This window comes from Pteronotus mesoamericanus, unplaced genomic scaffold, assembly GCF_021234165.1.
Source record: "Pteronotus mesoamericanus isolate MK-2021 breed Mesoamerican mustached bat unplaced genomic scaffold, CSHL_Meso_final contig_69, whole genome shotgun sequence".
Taxonomy (NCBI): domain Eukaryota; kingdom Metazoa; phylum Chordata; class Mammalia; order Chiroptera; family Mormoopidae; genus Pteronotus; species Pteronotus mesoamericanus.
In genome coordinates this window covers 2,596,033-2,618,837 of record NW_026555237.1, presented here as the reverse complement: position 1 = coordinate 2,618,837, position 22,805 = coordinate 2,596,033, and the positions used below count along the sequence as shown (strand labels likewise).

General features: G+C 36.4%; 1 protein-coding gene across 17 annotated transcripts in view; it reads left to right on the top strand.

Moving 5' to 3' along the window:
• The window catches only part of PARD3 (par-3 family cell polarity regulator), a 686,226-nt gene that overhangs the window by 274,976 nt on the left and 388,445 nt on the right, over positions 1–22,805 (top strand). For all 17 annotated transcript variants that reach the window (XM_054582303.1, XM_054582310.1, XM_054582307.1 and 14 more), the window contains one exon: positions 21,303–21,481. In XM_054582303.1, coding sequence (XP_054438278.1) covers positions 21,303–21,481 — 179 coding nt within the window. The remainder of the gene's footprint in view (positions 1–21,302; positions 21,482–22,805) is intronic.

Genomic DNA, 22,805 nt, shown 5'->3' with positions numbered 1-22,805 from the left:
GCATTGTTATTCCTATTGGTTGCTCAAGCTGTTTATATTTGTAGTCCTGAGACCTCTCTAAATGGGCTGCTAAGTGCTTTTGGTAGTAGCTTCCTTTCTTTCTGCCATGACAATGTGTTCTGTGCTCATCTTATACATTTTCTACACTGCATCTGGAATCACCATTTCTCTAAACAGTCTTGTCCTGTTAATGCGAAAACCCACTATTGGGAACACTGGTTTTATTTTGCTAAGCTTAAAAGTAAGTTAAAATCAGGAGCATACTGAGCTCTAATTTCAGGTTTCAAAGTGATGTCTGAAAGTGTAGTGAATCTATACTTGATTATTTGCAGTGAATCTTTCTGAGGACACTGATCAACATGGGTTCTTCATGCCAATTCCAACTTTCTTTTGTTTGGAGTCTGATGAACTTTTTAGGTAACTGTAAGACATGTTTCTGTGGGCACTATGTCTGCAATTGATGGGGTCTTACACTTGGTATGTGTCAGAAGCACTGATGAGCAGTTCTGCCTGGCTTTCATTAGGACGCCAGGACACAGAGCTACCACTGTGTCGGGGGGTCCCTCGAAGGAATCCAGGGCATTTTGTAATGACTGGCAACTAATGTTTTAAGGTTTCTGTTTTGTTTTTTTTGTTCAAGTAGTAAAGGAGAAATGGCATCTTAGTTATTGAGCTTAACATTTTATATCTGCATCTGGTGAAACTGGGTGGCCAGAAAATTGTGTCCAATCATTATGATGCCTTTAGTAGGCACAGTGTAGGGAATTTGGTCATGTCTAGCGTCTTTCCTAGTGTGGTGTGTCTTAGCATGAGCTTGCTTGACCCTGAGAGTGGTGTCTGGCTCCAGCTCCCACAGTCCTCACGAAGTCTTCTTGGCTTTGTCCTCTCCATTTCATCTCCCAAGGCTGGCATCACTGGTGGTCTCTGAGGTGGGATGGAAAATCATTGAAGTGTGTCAATAGAATATTAGAACTTTGCCTACATCTTTATTATCTCATTTTTAAAATTTACCATTTCTTGTATGAGTTTAGTAATGTTTATATTAGTATAATTGAGCATATATTTAACTGATAAATATAAATAAATAAAAACATAGTTCTGTTGCATACTCAGAAAGGTTTTGCCAATAGTGCTATATTATCAGGAAAGTGTGGGACCTGTCTCCTCCTGGTCTCTGCATCCTCTCTTGGGACAACCCTTCAGTCTCTTCTGCAGTAAGGCAAGAAGATTGTTGAAAATTCTTATCTTCTGTCTAGCCCCAGCATTTAAAAAACATTTAATACCTTCCCAATATTTTTTTAATACAGCTAAGAATAATAGTGTGTTCGTTAAAGTTTGCAAGAACTGTCTTGTTTTGGTCTTCTCAGCCTCATCTTTTTCTATCCTATAACTAGCTCCCTTGAATGGATTTCTCGGATGGGCCTCAGGCTTGCCTAACTCTAAACGCCCTGTTTTCCCTTCTGTGGTAAGCTACTTCTATGCCCTTTTTTCCTACCTGGCTAATGTTGACTTATTCCTTGGGATAAGTTACCATTTCTCTGGTAGGTCTTTCATGATTCCATACACTTGTTATGTGGTCTGTAGTGCTTCATACATTTAGTGATTTCTGGGAGAAGAGGGAATTTATCTGGGTTCTCTGGATCTACTGGGATACTGGTAAATATGAAAGAACTGAATCTCTGAAAACCAGAAAAGACCTGGTTTGTAGCATTTGCCCATTTCCATAGTGTAAATATTCTCACAGTGGCCAATTTGAAGTTACCAATGTTATGTCACTGAATACAGTTGGTGAGAGATACATGGTAGCACACCATTATATGGTATTTCCATGGTACAGATGCAATAGATACATCACAAGCATAGATATTAATAAAATGTAGTAAAATAATTGGGAAATGAATTTTTTTTGAGAATTGTCTTTGTTTTTAATATAATTTATTTAATCGTAAGTTTATATTATTTAATTTTAATAATGACTTTTAACAACCCGTTGTTAAAAATTTCTGAAAACTTAATCTCTTTTCAAGAAATAGAATGAGCCAGCTTTAGAAATCCTATGTGAAGAAAAGTCACATTTTCTTTTTGAATTGATTAAAAACACTGGAATGAGGCAAATGTGATAGGCAGTTACTACAGAAAATTCCAATTGTGAGGTACATGGAAGAATTAAAACAATATTTTATTTACTTATTTTTAGAGAGAGGGTAAGGGGAGGGAAGGAGAGGGAGAGAAACATTGATTGGTTGCCTCTCATATGCACCCTGACCGGGACCAAACCCACAACCCAGGCATGTGCCCAGACTGGGAATTGAACCTGTGACCTTTCACTTTGTGGGTCAATGCCCAACCAGTTGAACCATACCAGTCAGGGCATATATGGAGCAATTTTAAGACAAATTAGTGGAAGAAGGAGACAGAATTTTAAAGGTAGATTAATTTGTAGTTTATCAGTATTTAGACACTGACTGGATTGGGTAAAGAAGGTAAGAGAAGAAAATATTCAAAAATATTTTGACTGTGGTTTTATTAAAAATGAGTATAACCTCCCATCCACTTTGCTATTCATTTTCATATCATTCCTGAGAGACTTTTCCTAGACATGTGTGAAATGGTCAAGGTCAATATGACTTTGTATCTTCCTGAACTCTTTGGTGATTACCTCTTCTAGGGTATGCATTGCCAGCTGTATGCTGTGGTATATATCAGCCATCTGAAATTGTAACCTGATCAGAAGTGAAGGAAGGATTCTTTTCCTGTTTTCCTGTTTCTAGTGACTTAGCTATTATGTGAAATTCTTTAATGCTTATTTGCGATACTTTAATTCAATAAGTGTGTTTTGACAGTGAGGCAGCCCTCTGATAGCCAGTATATTCTTAATGAATCTTATGCTTAATTTATAAAAGATTCTAAATAATATTTTTTTCCAATTGGAATTACTATTTTCTTTTTTTAGATGTGCAAGCACAAAGAGTGTGGTTTGTCAAATCATTGTTTAATTCCTCTTAAAGGTCCTCCATTTAGGTCATGGTGATTTTTACCATTAATTTGCTTTAGAGCATAGGAGATGTTTTTGAAATTGGAAGTTACAAAGGCTTGGAAGATTTGAAAGTACTTTTTTTTTCCTCACCAAGAAGACCGGTGTTGAATTCCAGGCCTATTGTGAAATGTGTGCTGCACAATTGGAAGACTGTTGCTTGAAATAAATAAGTTTTAATTAATTTCTTCAACATACACTTTGGAACACTAGTAAGTTCCAGACATGTTAGAAAATATCACTTTTATATATTCTGTTAACTTTGATACTTTAAAGCTTACTATCCTTTGTATAAATATTTGGTTAACCTGTATAAACCCAATAGTGTAATATATATGCTTTGATTATTTAGTAGACTTGGACATATGTTGATCTCTAAAATAACAATTAAAAACAATAATTAGGAAACAAAAATAGAGTATTGTGAAAAAGAGGGAAACATGCTAGTGCAACCAGACACCTAAGGCAGTGCCAGTGGAGTGCCTGATTCATGAAAAGAACATGGATCCAGTGAAGTCCAAGGGCAGGTGATTGTCTTTGGGTAGTGAATTATAGTATATTAATCTTGCTTTGTGGGATAGACAAGATAGAAAAATCATGAACATGTTCTTTCTTGGAAGCCCCATTTTGCTATTCATTCCCTTAATTTACCAATCATTGTGAGGTGAATTATTAAAAAAGCACTACAGTGACATTGGCCTGCAGCTACTAAATTGGTACTTTTGTCTGAATTACTTAATCAATCCAACCTGAATTCCCAAACTGATGAAGCGTTTGGCTGAAAATACATACCTTTTCTCAAGATTTGACAAGATTGAAGTAATACATGGTATGAAAGTACAAATTAAGGGCATCCAACACATTTCTGTTCATTTAAGTAAATGTTCCTGACATAGGTACTAGAAAAAGTGCTGTCATGGTTACAAAAGCAGATGTAGAGTGAAGACATTTTAATAGCCGTTTAGTTGGGCATTTCCAGCAATATTTTCTAAAAGTTAACTAACTGTCACAGTGTAGAACCTATAAAGAAAAAGTTTTAAAATAGATTAGAATATAATATTTATTTTGTAAATGATGTTTCTAGACAAAATAGCCCTTGTATATTTATTTTTAAAAATCAAAAGCTGTTAGAGTCAGAAAGGTCTTTGAGATTGAATTCAAACTCCTCTTGTTAAAGATGAGGAAACTGAAGTCACATGAGAATGTGGATAGTCCAGTGTTGTTTTACTCTGTGCTTTGAAATGTGTGGTTTACTGTTGAAATTAAGGCCTAAGCACATGTGAGCTCATTTCTGTAACAGAGAGTGAGTGCCTCATCAGCCTGGTGACTTGCTTGCTCTGTATATTGAATCAATGTGTGGTCATATTTGCAGAAAAAACTGAGGAGGCACATTAGAAATCTATACTAATGTAGATAAATTTTTAAAATCAAGCAGGACTGATCACCATACCATCATTACTTAATTCAGAGCCAAGGAAGGGAATCTAATTTTTCTATTTTTCTATAACTCGTTTGCCATAATAAAAATGGCATTTTGCGTTGAATCATTTTTACTGAAATGATTTTCCTTATTGTTGTCTTTGTGACATTTTGACAATTAAAATGTATTTTTAAAGCCTCCTACAAATGCTTATTTTTATTATTTTTTTCCACTGGCTGTGATTGTTGCTTAGGAAACTGCTATTGTGTTGAGTTCTGCTTTCTCGGTTGTCCTACTGTCAGAGTTATGGCTAAAGTTCTTGGTTTACTAGTTGTGAAAGTGCTTCTTAAATATTAGAAATGTTTTATTTATATTGAAGTGCTTAGTTTCCTCAAAAAGCAGCCAAGCAGTTTGGTTTTCTTAAAATATTTTTTTAAAAAAAGGATTTCCCCCTTTGATTATTATTGGAATTTTTTGTTTTGTGTACAGATTTATAGTAGGATTTGAACTGTCACATTGGGTAAGTTCCAAATATAGCATCTTAATAAAAAAAATTCTTACATAAGATTTGTTTACATCTTTGGGAAATGGTAGACACACATGATTCTCAAAGTGTGCAAATATGAACATGAAGATATTACATAAAACATCTAGTGAGGTCTTAGAAAATGCTGATATGCTGTAAAACTATTCTTTTGTACATTTTAAAATTAAAGTTGAGACAAAAGCAGTAAGTCTGCCTCAGATCGTATCTTACTGATTAAAAGTTAATAAAACTGAAGCTATAAAATTAATGACTATTTCATTATATTTTTATTTAGCCAAATTCAACTTTCTGTAAAATTGTGTATTGCATTAAAAACTTCAGAGCTATGTTTTCTTTTACACTATGGTAGCCACTCACCCCATGTGGCTTCTGAGTCCTTGAAATCAGGCAGGAGTGACTAAGGAACTGGATTTAAATAGCCAGCATGGCTAGAGGCTACTGGACTGTAAGCACAGATAGGGCCCTTACTACGCCAAGCCATTGCCTGGGGACTTGCTAGAATGTAGCATCTCAGGCCCCATCCTGGACCTGTACTGAATCAGAATCTGCATTTTTAACAGGATCTCTCATGACCGATATGCAAGCTCTTGAGACTAGAGCATTGATTCCCCATCTTGGCTGCACATTTAAATCGCCTGGATAGTTTATAAAAATAATGCCTGGGCCTCTCATCCTTGACCTATTTTTCAATATTTCTGGGTGGGGGCCCGGAAACTAGCATTTCACAAAATATTATTTTAATGATCAGTGAAGAGTTAGAATCACTGAGGTAACTCAAAGAGTGCAGGCACAAGTGCAAGGTGGGGATGGGAAGATCTTAAATATTGATCTGGGTTTCTGACCTTTTGTTAAGGCCAAATATAGGAAGGATGTAGTTGAGAGAAAAAGAGTTAACCCTTATTTAGTACTTAGTATATGCCAGGCATTATTATTCTAAATTGACTAAGCATTTGACTGACAAGACTTTTCTGGTGAAAATATAGCCTATTTTACAAGATTGAAGTGTCATAGTGTATGAAAATCTAGATTGAACCTTATGTCCAACACATTCCTGTTAACCCAAGTAAATGTTCCCTAGTAGAAATGGAGTATGAAACATTTAGTTTTATTCACACACTCCAAGAGGTTCCTTTCCCTTTCATTATGACACTTTCCACTCCTTCCCCCAGAATCCCTAATAATAAAATAAACTAGGATGAAGGTAAAAGCCTTATTTGTTTGCCATTCTTAGCTAAAGGGAACTTATCTCATTCTTAAGTTTTGCATGACTTTTTTTTTTTTTTTTTTAAATTTTTTTACCCATGGAACATGATTGTAAAGATCCAGGCAACAGATGAGTCATTGGCTAGGTGGCAGAGACTCTTCTTCCAGCTCAGGTTCAGTGTGAGTGAGTTAACTACTAGATGTTGATTGCTTTTTTATAACGGAATGACCATTATCGTAGATGTTGGTGAGAAAGTTGAAAAGAAGCCTGAGTCCCTGTCTTTAAGCTGGTGTTTCAGGATTCCATACTCACTATGGAAGAGCCTATTCTCTGTGGCCTGACTATTGAGGCTTGGACCTTTTCTCCGCCAATTACTAATAGGTTAACTTTCGCCATGATATTTTACACTTGTAACATCAGTTTTCCTATCTATAATATGGGAGTGATAATGTAACCTATTTTGTGGACTTGTTCTGAGGATATGGTCAATTAATGCATTAAGGCTCTTAGCATATGCATGACCCATAGTAAATGTTTAATGAATGTTAGTGATTACAGACTTAATTGGTTTCTTATAAACAATCAAGATGTGCTTACTTTTACATTACTTGTTGCTTAAAAAGAATGAATGGATTCAATTAGATTAACTATGAAAGATCTTTGCACTTTGAAGGTAATAGAAACAGACATGCAGCCATATGTCTCAGATCCTTGAAGTCTTATTGCCGCCTTCGAGCAACCAATTGGTGCCAAATGGCTTTATTAATAGCCAGTATGTACAGAGCTCGGTGGTAAGGGAGTAATTTAAACTGGAACACTAAAGACAGAAAAGTGGATAATGAGCAACTTGAATGCTTTTGAAGTGCTTCTGTCATACTCCCCTAATATAAAATAGCATTTCTTCAACTTTCAGCAGCCTGGTCCTTTATTTTTCTTCATAGTGATCACCATGTGACATAGTGTCTATGTATTTGTTTAATACACTGTCTTTCATCACTGCAATGTAAAACTCCTGAGGATTATTTTCTGTTAGCAACAAGAAGAATACCTAGCACATAGTAGGTGTCAGTAGATATTTGTCTTGAATGAATGACTTTTGAATCTTTCTTAGATAGCTTTTAGTAGTGGGTTGGCCAAAAAGTCCATATGGTTTTTAACATAAAACAAAAGGCATGCTTTTCATTTTCACCAATAACTTTATTGATTTGGATTTTTCAAGTATGTTGGCTGTCTCCTGCATGGTATAATGTTGATTTTTCTCAACTAACACTCCTGCATGGTATAATGTTGATTTTTCTCAACTAACACCTCCATTTGATCACTATCAACTTCAGCTGGTCTACCTGACCATGGAGCATTGTCCAGTGAGAAATCTCCAGCATGAAACTTCACAAACTACTTTTGACACTTTGGATCAGTCATAGCACCTTCTCTATGCACTGCACAAATCTTTTTTTTGCATTTCAGTTGCATTTTTACCTTTCTTTAAATAGTAAAGCACAAAATGCTGAAAATGTTGCATATTTTCTTCTATTTTCTATATTAAAATGGCTACATAAAAATTCACCAATTTTGATTTCTTTTTTAAATCCATGCTGATATATGACAGCCATAACAATACCATCTAACAAAATTCTTTCGAATGAAGTTAAAGACAGCTAAGCACTACTAGAGCCATCTTCTGGATAAAAACCAAACAAACTTTTTGGCCCATCTAATTCCATAAAGATTCAAGTTCAAAAGTCTGTATATAAGCAAAATGAAATGCCGAGACTCTAGTAGAAGTTCGACACTTGAGAGTTAAGGTGTTTGCCATTGTGAAGTGGTTGATGGTGGTTAATGTGTTAGTGAGATGAAGTTGGTAATTTCAAAATTTAATTATATGATTGTTGAACAAAATTGGTGGAAAGTGATATGAAGGATTTGGTCTAGTTATACATGTAAAATTATATGTGAAGAATTAATTTAGATTTGCTTGTACTCAAATATTCTGATAGACAAGTAAACACTGTATGAAGGACAATTGAAAGTCAATAGTAAATAAATAAATAAATTGTTGGAATTCCTGGCCAGAGATTTTATCACCAGTATGTGAAGAAGCAATTTTTTGAGCTTTTCCCCACAGAAAAACTGTCTTTAAACTTCTCTGGACATCAATATCTGTAATTGTTTCTTCTTTGCTGTAAGATTGTCCTTATAATATTGTCCTTATAATACTTGAGACAATCAATCTGAATAGCATAGAGATAGGTGGATTGTTACATTCACCCATATTTATTATTTTTGCAAAAGCACTTGAACAAACATTTTCTAAATGCCATTTGCTAGGGTGGGAACTAGGAGTGGAATCTCTAAAATTAATTATGGAGATGGACTAGAGAGCACCAGTTGTAATTAGTGAAATTAACATAAGACATGATGTCACTTTTGCCATGTGAACCTCTTGGATTTCGTAGAGAAGGTAGTCCCCTCCAGGCTGACCACAGAGTGGTGAAGAAAAGGTGGCAATGGCGAGTAAAGGAGGAGGACCTGGAGAACTCTGTGGCTGGGTTACCTCAGATCATTTCAGCTGCATCTGAGCATAGAGGTATTGCTCAGGCTGCAGAGGGTAAGTGCCAGGGCTTAATCTAATGTACTGTGACCTGACCAGACCAAGAATTTTGAGTCATGACATTTGATTTATGGTTTAGAAAAAGCATTGTATTTTCTCGAGGATGAATTGGAGAGGCCCAAGACTGGAGAGAAAGAATAAACTGAGCTGATGAGAGGTCATGAAGTAGGAAGGCTAAATTATTATTTTCTTTAGCACAGCTGGAGAATTTTTAGCATAGGATAGCCTTGCTACCTTAAAGTGTGGTAGAACAGCAACGTGATTGTCACTGGGACATGAGAAGTGCAGGACTTCCAGTCTTCCGTGATCCCCTGAGCTGTGGAATCATCTCACCAAGATCCCCTGGTGCATTGTGTACAAGTTTAAGTTTGAGAATTTCTGACTGAAAAGACCCTGTGTTGGCTCACCTAGGCCTCCCTCTCTTGCTTTTATTTTTCTCCAATAATATCTTTCATACTACACCTTAGCCACACTGAATTTCTTGCAGTCTCTTTAAGAATTTAAGTGTCTGGCCTTTGCCCTGGCAGTTTTCTCTGCCTGAATGATCTTTTTCTCCCCATTCCATTGGCCAAACATCACCATTACTACTCCAAAGTAAAACCAAACATCAAAAACTTTAGCTTTGATGTCTTACTCATTCATGTTGTTGGTCACAAATGTTTATTAAGTGCTTCTCCTCTGAGGCTTTGGCAGTGAAAAGTGTAATATTATTCCCTAGGACTATGTGTTGTTGGAAGGCAGACCCTAAAACTTATGATGGCAGTGTGGCAGATGTAATGACAGGAACAGGCAGGCTGTAAAAAGAGCACCTTGCCCATGCAGAAGTGGTCAGAGATTTTCTAAGAGAGGAGACACAATGAGTGTGAAAGGACAAGGGAGGAAATTTAGCTGGCCTTCTCTCATGAAGGCTCTGCTGATACTCTTTAGAAAGTACTCTGCTGAGGGTTCAGGTAGTGCTCTGGGCTTTGACCACACTGTAAAGGGCTGGGTAATTTGCCTGCCTCCCCCAGGTACTGCAGACTCCCCCAGGGCAGGAGTCAGGACTGTGCTGCACACAGGAGATCCCTGGGGACTGGGTGCTTGGAAATATCTCTTGATAAGGAGGGGGAAGTGTATGGTTCTCTTCATCCAAAGTTGCATTAATGGACTACTGGGGAGGAAGCTAAATAATAATGGGTTAAAAAATTAGGGACAGATAAGCAGCCAACTCTGCTTTCTAAAAAAGTGCTTATTAAGAAAAGGGGAAAAACAAAGCCAGTGAACAGTATTTGGAGAGGAACCTGGAGAAGGAAGTAGTGGTTCTCTTTTAAAGGTTTATGAGTCAATTACTCATTAAACAAATACCTGCTGAGGGAGGTGCAGTTGAACCAGTCACTATTTGTGGAGGTTCCCATAAATACCGAAGGACCATTGTGCTGTTCCTAGTTGAAGTTGAACACTGGCCATTCTGCTTTTTGTTCCAGCACTCATATTGTAAACAAGTAATCTCTTCGTGGTCCATTTGGTGCCATGGTTTTTACATTTTTGTACTTTTTTGGGGTGATTTTGCTGTTTAAAATGAACCCTGAGCATAAAAGGTTGTTTTGGGCACTGAAGCACGTCTGTGATGCACCTTTCGGAGAAAATACAGACGTTGGATAAGCTTCATTCAGGCATGAGTTTTGGTTCTGTTGGCCATGAGTTTAATGTTAACGAATCAACAATCTCTATTGAATAAGGTGTCTTTCAACAGAAACATATATAAACACAGTTATGTATTGATTAGCTGATGGAAGTATTGTGACTGGAGGCTCTAACCTAATCTTATAATTCATTTTGGAGCAGTGGTGTTCAGTATTTATTTAATTCAGGCTTTGCAGTGACTTTGTAGAGCATAACTGCAGTGGATAGTGATAAGCAACTGTACACATTCTTCCCGGCACTGTTAAGGGCCTGGAGGGTCAAAAGTAAGGGAGATAAATGTCGTCTCTCCCCTCATGGGTGTTACACTCTAGTAAGGGTTCTTGGCGAATGGAAATAGGTGACATATATACTGCTTAAGATGCATCTGGTTGGAAAAACATTGTAAGTGACAATAATATAGAACTCCTTCCCCCAACACATACTTTTTTGTTCTTTCTCATTTCCAGATATTTATTTCTTAAGGAAAATAGTTTAGCTAGCTCTTGTCTGCTGATATGCTCCCCAGTGCATGCTCTCACTCTGCCCTTTTCATTTTCTTTTCATTGTTTCTTTACAGTTCACATTATCATATTCTCAACTTCAGGCCCCTCAATGCTCATTAAGGTATTTTTCTGAAAGTATAAAAACAAACCAGAAAAATTCCTACCGTATTCTCCCAAAGAAAGTCTCTAGTGCCTGCTGTTCTAATTGTTTCATCCACCTGTAATTATTTTCACCTGGGTACCTTGTATTTATTATTCTTCTTACCCTCACCTTCTTTTACTAACATTAAAAACAAAACTCTGTCCTGAGCTCATCACTGGGCAGGTGGTGGTCTGCTAAGAGTACTTGTTCCCTTTTGAATGCTTAGTGTGAGATTAATTTGGAGGGGTTTTTGGACAATAAATGACCCTCAAAGACACTTTAGCCTCATAGTCATTATATTTTAAAAATCACTACAATAGTTGTCCAGTAGATGTTCAACAAATGTCTGTTGAACAGACTTTATGCCTGCCATGGCTAAACAAAAAAGGGAACCAACATGAATGAAAAGGGAAAGATCACTCATGTATAGCACTGCTCTCTCTGCTGTGGGACGGTCTGAACACTCCCGGTGGGTCCTGGTAGGTGCTCAGGATTCTGACTGACCATTTCCTCTGAGCTGTAGCAGTATTAGCAGAGGATTTGGGGGCAGTAAGTTTTTCTGTAGGGAATTCAGTAGCTGAGTCCTATTTTTATAAGCAGGTGGTCATTTATGAAACTGTTTCAGGCCTGGACCTACCGTCTCCTCCAGGAGATGGGAAGATAAAAGTGAAAGGCTTTTCACCTCTACTGCCTATTTCTTAAACACCTTAATCACTGTTTTCTACCCTCTGAGGATGGCAAGATAGAAACTCTGAACTGAATCTTTCATAGTTGGGGAGTTTTATGTTTTTTGACTGATGCATTTTAACTGACTTCGAAATATTAGTTCCTACTTGGTGAGTGGGTGGATGGGTGGGTGGGTGCGTATGTGTGTGTGTAGGGAGTGAAGGAGGGTGGTGACAATAGAGTGAGTGAATACTTGTCCTCCAGTTAAATGACTGGCTGATGCTTAAAGTAGAAACAAAGTGAGTGGGAGAAAGGAACCGAGGAATTTCACTAGCATCCTCAGCTATGCAGATTCCATGTACTCCTCTAGAGTCATGCTCCATTTTGACCCATGTGGTCAGGACTGACTTCTCACGAGGCATCAGCCAGGCTCCATACCCCCCAGCTTGTGCCTGGCTTAGCCCTGGGAATGCACCTGCAGGCATTCATGGAGAGTGGGAAGAAAACAAAGACAGGACTCATATCTGGGCCCCTCTTTGCCTAACTGTGGTTTGCTGGTAGCTGTGTTCCTGCAAACCACAGCCATATCTCTCCTTGCCCTGAGGATGGCAAAGTCCTAATGGGGACTTCAACCCTTGCTGCTCTTTCTTAACCCTGCCATGTATTTGTAAACAGTTCTACCATTGGAGTTTCCTCAAATACCCCTTTCTGTATTAGCCAACTGTTTGCTGCTGGGACACTAATATTGGAGCCGACACATTTGGGGAATTGGTAACATTTGAGGGAAACCCATAGTGTCCTATGCCCTAAGGTTGTGGGTGGGATGGAGGGCAGATACTGGCCAGTCTTTTGGCATTGGGAAGGTGTAGAGCTGTCCTATTGTGGGACATATTGAGAGAACCACCAGAGTGGATTGTGTACAGGGTGCATACGGTGTGTGTAGAAGTTGTGCTTGGTCATTAGAAGACTGTTATAGGAAGCAGCTTAATACCATTCTATTGTCCTGATCGCCACAGGCCTCAACATTGACTCCTCACCTAGGATTTTCTGTTCTACTCTTTGGATGGCCTTTTGTTTTATTTTTTAATGGAGATAATTGTAGAATTACACACAGTTGCTAGAAATACTACAGAGCTCTTCCTTTTATTTTACTCAATAGTAAGATTTTGAAAAGCTGTAGTATTCTGTCACAACAACATAATACCATTGCTACAACTCACCAATCTCATTCAGATTTCTCCACCTTTACCTGTACTCATTGGAATGTTTGGAAGGCTTTTGATCAAGGTGGTTATAGTTTCATAATGAGAGTTAGAGTGTTATAGGTTTAATATGCATCAGAAAAATTCTTGGTTTTTCTTTGGAACCATCATTTGACATTAAAGTACCACAAATATTTTCTCCTTGACTCTCCTTTCCATACTTAGTGTCTGAGATTCAATAGAATCATTGAAGATACCCTGTTATCTATAGAAATGTTTTAAACTCAACCTTCCCAAGAAATCACCTCTTTTCTCTAGTGAAGTGTAAGCATATTGTAGATATGACACATTTTAGTTCTTCCCAGACCACAGTGTGGTAAAATCCAAATTGCAAGGCCAGGGAGTCAGTTAACAAGCACTTTGTTTACAGCTGGGTCATGGGCAGTGTGACCTGTGACCCAGCCCTTAAACTACCTGCCTGGTCCTTAGTGCACTCATCTCTAAATGATCTCTATTTTAGTTTATCTCTAGGAAACTTCCAACTGCAGTTATATTTATTTATTCCTTATATTATTATATAAAATAATAGGGTGATAAAATTTATTTTATATCCTCTTTATGAGTCATTTGCTTTGTTTTAAAGCTTCTTTTCTGCCTTGCTTTCTATAAATTTCCATCAAGGATTTTACCTTGGTTAAGTGAAATGCTGATAAGTACCTTTATAAAAAGGAGCGACATATATGGGAAGGTCGATTTTGCAATTTTGATGACAGGATTTGATCTCTTGGCATGTGTTAATTACTTGGTTCTTCTCACTGAGATATGGCTTTGGAAATGTGTAATTTCCCCAAAGATTGTGGAGGCAGTCTTCATTGCATGCAAAAGTAATTATGCTGTTTGTATCAGAAGTTCTAATAGAGCATATTATTTTTATATTGTAACTGCATATTTTATATTTGATTAAATACCTTGTCAGCTTATGCCTCTCTTCCTGGAAAAGATTTGTTCATTGCATTGAGTGGTTAAATAATTTAGAAATCACTAGAAGAGTGAAAGAAGAAAAGCAATGGGAAAGCTGATTAAAAGCAGGGGTGGGATATTTAACAGTCAAAAATCTATATGGAGTTTGGCACAAATAACACCCCTTCTTTATTACAAAATCATAAACATGTAATTCTGTAACATAAAAATATCACAGTCAAGTACACCATATGACATTTTAGGTGAAATGTTCACATTAAAACTATAAATTATTACACCCACATTATTACCCTACCACACTCAAGCAGGCATTATTCTGCCGGACCCTGTATATCTGCCCTTTTAGTTTTTGCTGTAATTCATTATTAGATTTGCCATTTTTCATTTACTGAAATGACATCCTATCTGGAGAAACATACCTCCTCACAGTGAACTAGTGCCACAGAGAATTTTACATCTGGTGGTGAGATTTTGTCACTGTTCTCTCCACTCTTCAAAGGTGTGCACACATCAGTCTCTGCACTGTCCTGGACCAGCGGTCTCATGCCAGCACCTGTGAGCCTCATCCAGCAGTTCACATTGAAGAGCTTCATCTTAGAATTTTCTTTTTAATATTTCAGAGGGTACACTTTGAAAATCTATATGTTAAATAAATCAGATTATTTGGGGGCAAGAAAGTTTTATCATCATGTTTTTAAAAGGATTGATTTTCTTAAAGTTGAGGATGAGGAATTATTGTGATAATGACTAAATTACCTTAAACAAGAAGCTCCTATTATTTTCAATTACTGTAAGAACAAAATTATATGAGATTACTAGTAATGCTGAAATACACTTCGGGCCCCAGAAACATGAATAAATCATAGAGGAAAAGGCTGCGTTTGCATATTATTTCTCTGGAGACAAGACAGTTTGCATTCTTTATGTGGGATATGTATCATCAGGACAATGAAAGGTGAGAAATCTGTCAGATGTACCAGGCAGTTGGTTTTCATGATTCATTTTGTTGATTAAGGCCCAAAGTTTATGGTATTATTTCCTTTTTTTTTTTTTTAGATTTTATTTCTTTATTTTTAGAGAGAGGAAGGGAGGGAGAAAGAGAGGGAGAGAAACGTGAATCTGTGGTTGCGTCTTGTGTGCCCCCTAGTAGGGACCTGGCCTGCAACCCAGGCAAGGCATGTATCCTGATTGGGAATAGAACTGGTGACCCTTTGGTTTGCAGGCCCATGCTCATTCCGCTGAGCCACACCAGCCAGGACAATGGTATTATTTCTTTAAAATCAGGCTCAACTTGTCAAAAGGCCTCATGCTACTTGTGGTTATTTCTGTACCATTATCTATAGCTCTGGTGTATTTTCCTTTTCATTTGTTGTTTGTAATACTTTAACCTGTTCTGAGGTACCTGATAATGGTTGCTGATAAGACTTAGGAGTACTTTTATTATTATTTTTAAGTTCATTTTTCATAAATTGTTATAAGTTCTCCTGGGATGAAGCTCGGTGAGTGATCACTGGTTTAAGAGCATATGAACTTATGTGGAATCATACATATTTTAGCATGGAAAAGATCATTTCACCTCATCAGTGCAGCCTTTGGTTTTGTAGATAAGGAGACTGTGGTCCAGAGAGGTGACCTAATGTGCTGAGTGGTTCTTCCTGTGTGGTGTGTGGGCCCTTGGGAGTTACTAAGACCATTTTAAGGAAATAGTGAGGACAAGTGTTTCTCATAGACTCTACTAAACTATCTTTTGTGTTATTTGCTGGGTTACCATCTGCATCAGTGAGACCCAGGCACTGAAGGGTAAAATGCAGGCCCTTTAACATGCAGCAAGACCCTGGTACCAAATGTCTTCTTCACTCAGCACATGCACAGGTTCTTTTTTTTTAAGCCATTTTTACCTGCTGTCCTTGATTAAGTAGTGAAAATGATAACTTATCATTAATTCCTGACCCCTGAGCACACAAATTAATATTTTGAGTGACAAAATAGGAGGTAGGTAAAAGTACTTGTACATATTGAAGATCAGTGGTTGTCTTCAGGAAAACTTTTATGTGATGGTTTGAGTTGTAATCTGAAGAAACCATTTTGTAACGGAACACCATTTATATTTGAAAAAGGACAGAAAAAACTGTGGCTATTAGCCTTTGGTGTCTGGAGGAGTTTCTAGAAAATGAATGAAGTGAGACTTTCTACAAAGCAAACAACTGAAAGTATTTGTTGCCAAAGACAAATGTTAAACTTTTTAGTCAAAATTAGATTTTGGAAAACTTATATCCTGCTGTGAGCATGACAGCTTCCCAATGCTTAATGACTTTTCTGATGGAATTGGTAGTGATGTTCACATATGTGGCTTTCAGATATGAAGAAATATATTAGCGTTTGGAATTATCTTCTGGAGGGTGGGACCCTTGTAAGTATAGGCTTCCCCCTACTAGGTGAGTGTTCTAGGAACCCATCTGTATCTGTGTACCAGCTGGCGTTGTTGTGAGAGGCTGTGTTCAGCTTCAGTGAAAGTTTTTTTGAAGGCACTTTCAACGCGTTTGTCCATTTCATGATGGGTGATTTATGAGCGCACCTGCCCACACCACTCTGAGTGTTCAGCAGTTTTTCACCAAAAATGTCATGACACCCAAGGCCAACCCTCCCTGTTCACCTGGTCTCACCCCAAGAGGCTTTCCCCGCCCCCACCCTTCCTTGGGTGAAAAAGAAGTCCTCAAAGGACTTTTTGGTTTAGCTGATATGGAAGAGGTGAAACAAAAAATTGGCAGATACACTAAAAGGCATCAAAATCTATGAGTTCAGAAGCTGTTTTGAGCAGTATGAAAAAAAGTTTCGATAGATATATTGCATAAAATGGAGAGTACTTTGGAGGTGACTGAAATTTAAACATGTAAGAATAAATACACACTTTTTAATAAATAAATTTCATTATTTTTGGGTCCCCTTCATATTCCAAATAACTGTTACATTTTTTTTTCATGTATTTAAGATCCATTCAAAGTTTAACACAGACAGGTAGATTTTAATGTAATGGAGAATGAAAAGTTTACATTCCATATTGCAGCTAAAGTTTACATTCCATATTACAGCTCAACTTTGGGAAATTCACTTGTCAAGTTTTGATGTGATATCAAAAAAGAATATTCACAATTATCTAGAAAGATTAAAATACAGTTTCCTCTCCTAGCTAAATATTTCTGGAGTTTTTAAATAATACTTTGTCATACTGTAGCAAATTGAATCCAGAAGCAGAAATGAGAACCCAGATGTCTTCTATTAATCAAGTGTAAAACTGTGCCACACTCCTGTAAATTTACTTTTTTGTAGAATTTTCTTATAATTCTCTTCTTCATATTAACATGTAAAAGGTGTTGCTATTAATATAAAAATGAATTAAATATTTAAATTTTTAAAATTTTCATTTCTATTATGGTAACGTTCTTAGCTATTCCCCACATGAACAGAAGCTTGTGGGGTCCTCAGTAGTTTTGAGGGTGTGAGCATATCCTGAGATGAAAATTTGAGATGGCCTTGTTTAGGTCTTTCTCCTCTGGGACATTCTTTTTTATCTTACATATTTTATTCCCTCTATTTAACCAGTAGGTGTTTTTTGTTTTTTGTTCTCCCCAATCTCTCCTATTTTAGCATTTCTGAAATTGGGATGCCCATTGTTTTATTATGTATTTATAGCTAATGTAATATTTCTTTAATTTACCTATATTAAATGATGCTGTTAGTTAAAGCCAGTGTATGATTTCTCAGAGTAAGTAATTCTACTTTGAAATTAATAAAAGTTGTACCTTTTACAAAATTGAAACTAACATTTTTATCTGAAAGTAGCTAGAAATAAAATTTGTATTCCAGTGAATTGTTGAATAATAGAATTGACTTCACAGTTTGGGTAGTGACTGAGCCCTGACCCAGGAGCCTGGAGTACAGGCCAGAAAATTGTCCCTGTGGTCCTCTTGTCATCTCGCTGAGCTTCAGCTTAGTAGAGTCACATGTTCCTTCACTGTGACTTAAGTAGAGCCTCATGAAAACAAAAAGTTTAGATTTCTCCAAGTTAAATCATTGCTTCAGTTTCGTTAGTTGAGTGTGTGTGTGTTGTGTTTTCATATGTGTTTGTGCATGTGTGTATATAAACTGGATGAAGACGCCTTATAAATTTTCGTGCAGTCATAAAACCAAGAAGAAATTGTAAACTAATCAAAATATAAACGCACATTATCAGTGTGAGGAGCAGTGATATGTTACTGATTTTGAGCTGCAGACAGCATGAACACAGGCAGAGGTCCTGTGGCCCGTGTCTTGCCTTTGGGGCCTGGTTATGCTGCTTTTGTGTGTGCTGTGGTGGCACAGTTCCTTCAGCACATTAAATTGCAAGAAAACCTTGATGTCAAGATCATTATGATGCCATTTGTTGTTCTTTTGGTGAGAATACATAGGTCACTTTTTAAATTGAATTCCGTTCTTTTTTCATTAACCTGGTAATCAAATCTTTAGACCCCCCTTCCTGAATTTGATAGTGGACACAAATGTAAATGTGAGTTGTATTTTACTTGGAGATACTTGGTGATGAGATAGCACAAATGAATGATCCAGGTTATATATATATGAATTTTTTAATAGATGCCACTAAAATGAAAATAAAATACTGAATTTGTGAATAACTGATAGTAAGTGCTGCCTAACAGCACATTTGCTGGGTTGGCCTCCATATTGCTGTGTGTGCACCTGCCCCAGCCTCCACCCAGAAGGGTCAGCCTGCAGGGTCAGAATCCCTTCTGTGACCCACCTACCTCTCTTCCCCTTTCTGTCCAGTATCTAAAGTATGGAGAATTACAAACACAAAAAGGTAGAATGATGGTTACTTTTGTCTGTTTTAGGCTAACAGATTAAACAATTACCATGGTTCTAATTATTTATCTAATCTGAATCATGTATGGAACTTGTTTCTTCTGGGAAGTTTTTCTAAAACAAGTAGAGTAAGCTGTTTTATTGTGTCTGAGCAAATTCAATAAAATTAAATAGTCTCTGACTTTATTTTGGGGTTGACATGTACTTTTATGTGGTTTATTATTACTGTGGGTAGTACTTTTGATCCTTACCTGTGTACCATTTTTGAAAGATCCTCGAATAGCGCTTATTTTGGACACACACACACACACAGAAATTGAGGTGTACAGAGTTCTTTAACAACACAATAATTAAGAGCACTATATATTCAAGAAGCAGTATAGTTGTCCAGAAGTAATTTATTCTCCCCTTCTCCATTTTATTGCCTATTGCTTACATTCTGAATGTGGTGAACCTGGGAACAATTTTTTTAATTTGGAGAAAATTTCTTGTTTTATATTAAATTTATATATAATTTCATTATAGTATTGATTCTTCGATGTATAATTTTTGAACTTATTTTGAGAGTGACTATATATACTTAAAAATTCGAAATTATTTTTCTCTATACTTTTCATGTTTGTGTTTCTCCCAACAAATTAAAATCACCACCAACAATATTAAATGTTCAGCATGTGTTTCCTCTGGTAGTGCCACTTAGGTTCTATTATTATTAAATCCTCATGATGTGGAAGCAGGTGTTAAATGCAACGATATTATGACTCACATACCTGTGTTTTCTCTGATAATTTGTAGTTTGTTTTAACATCTTTGAGACTATTACTGGATTGATAATGATTTAAATATAATCTGCAGTGCATGTAAATAGTCTCTCTTCAGTTTAGCACCCTAAAGGGTCTGTGCATTCACACCATTGACCAATACATTAGAGTTCTAAAAGTGTTTCTCATAGAGTAAATGGTGAGTTTAGTACAAGGTTAAAGCTGTTTTGTTGGCACTTTTTTATAAATATTTAAGTAATTTAGTTTTTGAACAGAATCAACACAATTCAATCTAATATTTTTTAGTAATAGGTTTTTGAGTGGCTTTGCTCAGTTGATGGGTGGGCTTTTGGGTCTGATTTTCAATGTTAGAGACTCATGTGCTTTTATTTTTCTCTGTCTCTTTTCTACTATAACAATGATTATATCTGCCAAAATGTTCTCAGTGATATTGATACAAATGTTAGCCTAACAGTATTACTGATTTTGTTACAGCAATTGCAAACTCCTTTCTTATAAGAATGAAGTTATTAAAATACTGTCTTTCATGTCATTTTGTATATGTATATATGCCAGATAGTACTGGATTATTAACATATTACTTTTAAGTTTTTTCAGTCTTAGGAACATAAAATACGTTTGTGCTTTACACTCTGATAATACTTCATTTGAGCAAAAGAAATATTTATTCAGTAAAATTCTTTAATAATCTAGCCAAACACTGTTAATAAAAGATCTTAGTCCTGGCTGGTGTGGCTCAGTGGATTGAGTGCTGGCCTGTAAATCAAACGGTTGCTGATTCCATTCTCAGTCATGGCACATGCCTGGGTTGCAGGCCAGGTCCCAATCGCGGTTGCAGAAGAGGTAACCGCACATTGACATTTCTCTCCCTCTCCTTCTCCCTCCTTTCCCCTCTCTCAAAATAAAGAAGTAATTTTATTTTATTTTTTTTTTGTTTTTAGAGAGATGGGAAGGGAGGGCGAAGGAGAGGGAGAGAAACACTGATGTGCTAGAAAAACATCATGGCTTGCTTCTTATACACCCTCAGCCAGGGACCTGGCCTGCAACCCAGGCATGTGCCTGGAAATTGGAATGGTGACTTTTGGTTTGCAGAATTACACCCAACCCACTGAACCACACCAGTCAGGGCTAAAATCTGTATTTTTAATCCAGCAGATATGATTAAAACTTGGATGAAGTTTGTTTCATGGCTTAGATTTATTATTTATATTTTTTGAATATGTATGCTATTTTATTTAGAAATATTAGGGTAATAATGGCAGTAATGGTTATTGATACTCTCTTGAGTGCACACTATGTGTTTGGCACTGTTTTAAACATTTTATTTAATTTAGTCCTCACAGTACACTTATGAAAGAAGTACTTACTGTTTTATTGCCATTTGCCTACAAACACACTAGAGATTGAGGCTACTTAGGTAGCTTCCTCAGAAGCACACAGTAACAAGTGGTGAAGCACATTTTCAAGTCCATGCAGTCTTGCTCAGAGCAGGTTATCCTTTACATACCACATTTCTTTTGCTGTAAAGTGTTTCTTAGGAACTAATGGAATGTCTGTTTAGAATGCTGACCCATCTTAAATTGTTATTCTGTTCTTTAATCTTTGGGATTTAACCAATTTTATCCTAACATGTAGTTTCCTGACATTAGTTATCTTTTTTTCAAAAACATAATGCTTTTTTGTATTTGTAGATATGCCTCTTCATGTCCGACGAAGCAGTGACCCAGCTTTAATTGGCCTCTCAACTTCTGTCAGTGACAGTAATTTTTCCTCTGAAGAGCCTTCACGAAAAAACCCCACACGCTGGTCAACAACAGCTGGCTTCCTCAAGCAAAACACTGCTGCTAGCCCAAAGCCCTGTGACAGGAAGGTAACCACTTCTGTGTTGTGTTGTAGTCCTTTTTGTATGTGCTTACTGACTTTCACCTCAAAATTTGGAGAACTTCCTATTTTAAATTGCCCTTGAATTTTCTGATAAAATTCATACTATATACAGTGTACATTTATTTATCCATTTTTGAATAGATAATATATTCATATGATTAAAAATCTTTTTGATATGAAGTGTGTGCATGTGAAATACCTACCTTGTCTCCTGTCCTACCCCTGTTTCTCTTCATGGGCAAGTCCCTTGTTAGCTTTTGCCAGGTTTTTACAGGGATGTTTTATACGCTCTGAAGCAGATACTCATATTGGTTCCTGAGATACAATAAAGAAATTATAGCAGTATGGACTTTAAAGGATGAAAGTGGACTCCATGGTTATTTATTCTAACTCCTAAATGATAATTGTATCGCCCTCTAAAATGGAATTGTACCATAGTCTAAAAATTAAATTTTCTTTTGACCTAATTTAGTCTATGACCTAATTTTATAAATTGATTTAGTTCATTTTTTCTAATTCGTTTGTTAATGGTCTTTGTTGTATATTTCTATATAACCTTTATCTTGTGCCATTATACTTACAGTCTTTCACCTAGTGAGTTTTAACCTGTGTTTTGTCATTTTCATTTCTGAACTGATAGAACAAATGTTCAGTAAACATTGGTTGAGTGAATTAATAAACATTTTCCAATGTTAGCACAGTATATATTATATAGAGAGAGTATATATTGAGAAATGTGGAACTATATTAATCACATATTAATATTAAAATAAATGTAACTTGAACTTCGCTTTATTTGTTCTATGTGAGAATGTCTGTTTTAAATATTTCTTTTAACTTGGTTTTGTATTTCTTTGCACTAGTTCAAGAAAAAAAATTATGTAATACCTAAGTTTAAACTGAGAAGCATCTACCAAAAGAGTGTACTAAAAGTTTATATAATTTTTTTTTTTTTTTTTGATTAGGGATTTAACTTGCTCTTCTGAAAAATGTTATTATATAATGAGAATTTGAAGTATATTTTCATGGAGATTAGCTTGCAATTTTAGAATGGTTTATCATGTAGTAGACTGTCCAAAGAAACAATCCAGTTTATGAATAGAGCTCATGACATTTAACTTGTGTTCAGAATAAACCTAATTTTTTTGGGTATTCACAAATATGTAAACAATTCTAGTTGGCAATTAAAAAAATTTCATTACTTTTTAAAAAAGTTTTAACGTAGTTGAAGGATAGTGGGAACTCATTTAACATTGTGGGCGTGTGGTTCAGCTTCAGGTGTAGCAAACAGAGCCACAGTAGCCATTTTA